Below are 6,416 nucleotides of genomic sequence, written 5' to 3'. Positions count from 1 at the left end.
TTGGTGTGTCCAGCAAAGTTGTTATCTCTTTATGTTTATGTCAATTAAATTATGTCTGTAGCAAGGTTTAAGTGCTGTGGCATTGAAGTTAAAGATCAAAACCAATTGTTTTGCATAGCAATACTGTAAAACACTGCTATTTCTATTAAAAAAAAATCCATTTTTCTGTAACAGATTACATTGTTTCTTTGAAGTGTGAATTTAAGCAGCTAATGTTTATAATATGTACATCACTAATCTTCAGACTTTAATCTCTATAGTCCTATTTAACCCAGTGAAGCTTCAAAGGGTATGGATGCCTTATATTGTTTATTGAGATATGAGGTAAAATATAAATGAAAGATCTGGGGAATCAAAATTATACCCATAACATTTTTTTAATCTGCATAACGTATTTAATGCTAGATGTGTTAGAAAGCTACCTGTATATTTGCCTGATGAACAGTAATACGGACATATTGGAAAGGGAAAACATATTAATTAGAGCCTGCACATCTCTCCTTCTTGCTAGTGTAATCATTAAATTGATTTTTCCAGTCTGACATGTAATTGTTCCAGCGATGGAATCCTGCTTTCCACTCTCGTTCTGCTTCATCAATATTTCCTGTAAAACATGAAATGGGTTACATTAATCTAAATTTGAATCTCTTTATATGCTAATTGAAAAATAATTTTGATTATCAATGTAATTTGCTCCAAATAAATTATAGGATGGTCTTTTGCCTCTTTTCTTAAACCTGGAATAACTGAAAATTCGGTGATTAACACTTTATCTTTACACCAGGAAGGAAGGACTACAAAGGTATCATTCTGGCACACCACAGGGTAATAAATGTACTGATGTATGGGCTTCTTGCTTTGGGGTAATACTTCTGTTCATCAAATTCATCATTTTAAAGCCACCTTTTCCTTTCAATCACAAAAAATATTACTTTGGTTCAGTATACCCCACAGTGAAACCTCTATACCCCAAAGACTACGATACACAAACTGAGATAAGTGCTTGTAAAGATATAGTGAAATCAAAGCTTTGTTCAAGGCAACAGCGTTATTGTTAGTTTTAATGGATTTCAATGGATGGCCAGGATTTCACCCTACTGTGGAATCAAACCGCAAGTTGGAAGTGCAAGGGGTGCAAGTTTGGAGAAGGATTCTGTAAAATGTGCACTGGGTCAACATGAAACCATCTTGTTTTTTCTCTTTCATTCCAGTCTATAAAGCATTTGCCGACTAATCCTGTGTCTCGGGGCAATATTTATTGCCAAATTTGTTATGGGCATCAAGGCAAAGGGTGAGGATGAGAAGAGTAATAAAAATATATCATATTACAAGGTTCCCAGAGTATTTTACGGACAGGGATCACTTCCTCCAGTCCCAAAAGTAATTAATGCTAGGGAGAAATGCAGTGACCTTGCAGGAACAATCCATACAATAGCTAAAGGAAAGTTAACGTACGGAGGCTGTGTCACATGCTGTGGCTTATTTTGGATCAGTTGTAGACTTTAAGAAAAAGTTTAGAAACCATTTATGCTCTATGAATACTTTATTCATTCTGGACCTAATTAACTTGGTGTCCCATATTGACATAGCTTGCTTCCAAAAAAACTTGGGAATGGTGTCCATGAGATAACGGTTCTGTGGTTTCTTTATGCTCTTTTGACTTTATGTTCTTCTGCTGCAGTAGAGCACAGGCCCTTCCCATCCATCCATACACCCTTCCCCCCCCCCCCCCCCCCCCTTTTTTTTTTATGATCTGCCAGCACTGCAAGTTTAACTGGTTATGTGAAAATGAAATACTTCTGTGTTTTACACATCAGTAGAGAAAGTATTGTGGAAAGAGAGTAAACAGAAACGGAGATTTAGTTTGGAGAAGCATCCAGTAATTTGGTTGCTTATCTGCAGTTTAGCTCAACATATCCAAACCTGTTTGGTCTGGAAGTCCAGATGGCAGTTTAATGAGACTTTGAAATGAGATTTGCATTACTACTTGGTTTCAGTGAGACCAGAAATAAAACCAAGATACTTTTTCTTGGGAAGTTCTCTACTGCTGCTTGTAGACAAAAGGAAAATTGTGAAGAAAATATAGGGATAAAATTAACCACTCTCCCTCAGTTCAAAGATGATCATATGACATAATCTTTGATTATGTCAGAGTTCAAAGAAAAGTTCAGATCACTTTTAAATTTTTTCTACAGGCCACAACTGCCATTAACTCATAGAGGATTTGTAAATGCTGGTATAGCTCATAGGACTATAGGGAGAAGACGTGCACAACGTTTTACTTTCCTAACTCTAAGAACTTGCCTTTACATGTTTCTTAATTCAAAGATGTAGCCACCTATTCCTCCTTTAATTATTCAGGTTTAGATGTGTTTGAAGTTTGCCCAAAGACTTTAGAAACTGTAATACCTCTAATATACACATGTCTTCAATTAAAAGTCAATGTTCTAGAGCATAAATTATGAGGCATTTCAGTGCTTCTTAAAGATCATGGTGAAGAAGTGAGTCAGCTAGAAAAAGCAGACAACAAGAAATTCAGAGTAGCCACCATTATGAATCTAAAAGACAAAAGAGGGAAGGAAAACACTGAAAGAGGAACTTGGATTCCCATTTGTTTGCTTTTTTTTCAGTGATAAGATCCAAATTGAAGTCACAAGTCAATGCATCCCATTATCACCAACATCATCAATCTCTTTGAAGCAACCACCCATGACTTAGATGAGCTGACAGCTGGAAGGCAAAAAAAAAAGATTAGAGAATTCAACTTGACCGATAATTACAGCTCAGAGCAGTGGGTTACTACAATGTGCTGCAGTACTACGGAAGTCAGCTAATAATACAGTGAGGTTATATTGTTATGCGCAGTCATTCAGGCAAGCCCAAACTTTATGGTAATAGTGATTAGCCTAATGCAAAGCCCAGTGAAGTTTACAAGGTGGAAAGGGGAGACTTCACTGAGGTATAATTCATTGCTTACTGCTCAGAAAGGTCCCAGTTTAACAGACCAGAGGAAAAAAAAAAAAAAAAAAAGTTTTTTGATTCTTTGGCAGTGTCGGTGCAGACAGCTGGCATTTCTTTTCTTTCCACACGGGCACGCAGCCCTTACTTTAATGGCATTATAGCAAAGTTAAATTTATCTCCATACCATCATTTGTTGAACTGCTAGTTGTGCCAATAAAGTGCTAATCTTAAATGTATTTTTGTGTATTAACATTAAGATTGGGACAAAGGCCATATAGCTGTTATGATATAGTATAATTAATAAGGGATGACAAGTTAGAATTGATTTTGCTGTCCTCAACAGCTCATAAATGTGGGTACCTGCAAACTTCTTGTTTCATTAATATGATAAATGTTACAAGTTTATCTATGCTGTAGATTCTCATGGTGATAATTTCTACATAAATGTTCAGAAAAAAAGAAAACAAATGATATCTATTCTTCAGTACCCCTGTTCAATGCTCTTTAATTACCCACTCTGCATATCAATGTTTTTTTAACCACAACAGTATATTTTTTAATATGTATTTTTAAGGACTGCAGATTTTAATTTTCTGTCTTTATTTCCTTCTTCCAAAAGTCAAGAGAGCTCTCTGGGAAATGAAATGTTGTAAGGTCTGTTATCTTTCCTATGGCCTGGAATGCAAGGTACTGGAGTTAAAGAAATAGGGTTAAGGCACACAACTCATTGCCCATAGGCGCCGTTGATAGGTGCAGCAGGTGAGGTGACTTTTGAGTAGTCCACCTTTCTGCATGTATAATGAGCGCATCATCTAGCTCTGTGGAAACTGACCGCTTCTTCTGATGGTGAATTTTCCAAATAGTCATATTTTAAATACTCAGGGTAAGAAGAATATTAAGCTCTATAGAATCCACATACTGTTTGGAAGATCATAACAAACACAATTTGTTATTCACTGGTCAATAGGTTGGACTTATCTCTGCCTCCACATTCAAAGTCTTCTTAGGGTTGTTTTAAAATATATTTATATTACCTACTTGGAAGTTTGATTTCTCTATAGATGTTATATGATGCAGTAACATCAAATAAAATAGAAAATTATCCATTATATGTATTAGGCACACTAAAATAGTAATGGAACAATAAATGGAAAGCTTGGCTGCCTGCAACTTTCTATAATCAACAGGAAACAGCATATATAAATAGTTAGAGCTCTAGATGCATTAAAGATTGTGTAAAGGAGGTTGAGTCTAACATAGTTCCTTTTATAATTAACAGATGATTGCTCTAAAAGCTACTTAAGAGTCACTCATCGTTTACTGTCCCTTTGGTGTGTTTCTTTCAGAAGCAGTCATCAGAAAAAGTTCTTGTGATTGTCCCAGTGCTCATGCCCTCGAATGAAATATTAATTACTGGATGTTCCCAGCTTCTCCTGGGGTGAGGGCGAACAGTGTATATACTTGGTATCTTGGCAATAGGGTTGAAATCTGTGTAGAAATTGTGTCTAGCTGGAATTGAGAGCCCACGTAAGGCATGACTGGGTCCAGTTGAGCTGTCCAGTGATTATTATCAAGCTGGACACAAAACGACAACTTTTGATTCATGGCTTCAATTATACTTTCATATATTGAAATGGGAGGAGAAGACACTGAGAAATCTTCCAAAATCATACAAAGTGCTTTAGAGATATAAAGGCCAGTATTTTATACACGGCTCTTACTGTTGTGTTAATGTGTGAGGCTTAAGTATTTTTCCTTAATAGCTTTCTCAATCCATAACTATGACAATTTTGTTTGTTTGTTTGTTTTGGAATGTACCTGATTTGGTTGCTTAAGAAAAATATCTATCCATAAAGATGGCAGGGACTAAATATTTTCCTCTCTCATATATTTAACTGCCTCAAGGATCTTGTCTTACCCAGCCTGTCATGGGAACAGGCTCGCTCAGGTGCCGGGCACATCTAGAGCCACCCGTGCTGTGCTGAGGGGACCTCCAGGGGGTAGCAAGGTTTGTGTTAGGAGCTGACCAGTAACTTAACAAGTGGTTTGTTACCGAGCACACCCATGCCAACTCTGACCTCATGGCACAATGAGAAATCCCCTTGCAGTTTCTCCAAAATAAGTTGGTTTGATTGTCCTCTTCAGGTTCTACCTGATACGATTCTACTTTGCCTATCTGAACCCTACTTGAACTAGAACTTGCGACAATGATAACATGAATTTTCCTGGCTTCTTGTTCTCTGTCATCTTATACCATATCATGTTAAAGCAACCTTCTTTTTCTAAAAATAGTTCAGTGGAAGAAGCAATAGAAGAGATAGACCTTCAGAAAATGAAATACTTGTGTTTATGGCATGTACTGTCCTTTGGGTATAAAAGGAGATAGGATATTCAAAATAATATCTCAGTAAAAAGAATTATTACAATATAAAGTTTTATATGGTGGTTGTAAGCAGGATCTTAAAGGTTTCTCTGTCAGAATTGTATAAGATTGTATAGGGAACCAATATAAAAAAATTATATATCTGTTATAGTATTTCAAGCACAGATAGATGTGGGTACGTGACCAAACAGCACTACTTCTTGATAATGTTCTTGTCTCATTTCTGTCTTAGAATCCAGGCACAACTATTCTTTCCTTCTTGCTAAGAATATACTCAGGAATTTCTTTTAATTAAATTATGTAAATTCATGTTTTAAATTACTGAATATGGCTAAGTGATGTATTTGTGAGTCCTGGCAGATTCAGAGCCTTGCTTCATCATCCCTCACACCACAGGACCATGCAAAGTAACTCTGCTGTCCTGCCAAGGTGTGCTGAACTCTGTCTGGTGATGTGCTCTCTTCTGATCTGCCACAGAGCATTTGGTGATGCACAGCCCATTTGTAAGATGCACATTACTCAACAGGGGTTCACAGCCAGGTTAAAGAAATCTGTAAAATAGTTTGGTTCTCCTGGCTCAGCATAACAGGCTTGTCAGAATTTTTGAAACCTCCCTAAAATCCATCCATAATTTGTTATACTGTGATTTTAAAATCACAGACTATACTTTATAAATTATTCATTTTACCTGCTGATTTTCTTCTCTTGATTTAATTGAGAAAATGGAGAGGGGATAAAAGTTGAGCCATAATACAGTTAGAGGCTCAAATGAGGAAAGAATAAATTATTTCACATAGAATCATCTGTGCACCATGAAAGTTTACATATTTTTAAGACTAACATCCAAACTGAATCTTATGGAAAGCTTGTAGATAACTAATTAACATTTTAAAAGTGTATCTTATTTTTGAAATGAGATTTCCCCCCTCCTCCCCAGAATGCAGTTCCAGAACTGCAAAATCACTTTATAAAACCAATTCCTTTTGAAGTCCAGAAGCACAGAGGCTTCATCTGTTGGGCCGGCTTTGCAAAAACAGTGGCATAGGGCTTCTAAAGAAAACCTGAGTCCTTT

At 36.4% G+C, this 6,416-nt stretch overlaps 1 protein-coding gene across 1 annotated transcript in view; it reads right to left on the bottom strand.

The window, feature by feature from the left end:
• Positions 1–290: 290 nt before the first annotated feature.
• The window catches only part of BCHE (butyrylcholinesterase), a 32,164-nt gene continuing 26,038 nt past the window's right edge, over positions 291–6,416 (bottom strand). Inside the window, exon 4 of the mRNA XM_005440132.3 lies at positions 291–604. Coding sequence (XP_005440189.1) covers positions 477–604 — 128 coding nt within the window. The 3' untranslated portion in view covers positions 291–476. The remainder of the gene's footprint in view (positions 605–6,416) is intronic.

The sequence above is a fragment of the Falco cherrug genome, chromosome 11 (genome assembly GCF_023634085.1).
Source record: "Falco cherrug isolate bFalChe1 chromosome 11, bFalChe1.pri, whole genome shotgun sequence".
Classification (NCBI taxonomy): Eukaryota; Metazoa; Chordata; class Aves; order Falconiformes; family Falconidae; genus Falco; species Falco cherrug.
The sequence above is the reverse complement of the archived record's forward strand: the minus strand, read 5'-3'. Positions and strand labels throughout refer to the sequence as shown.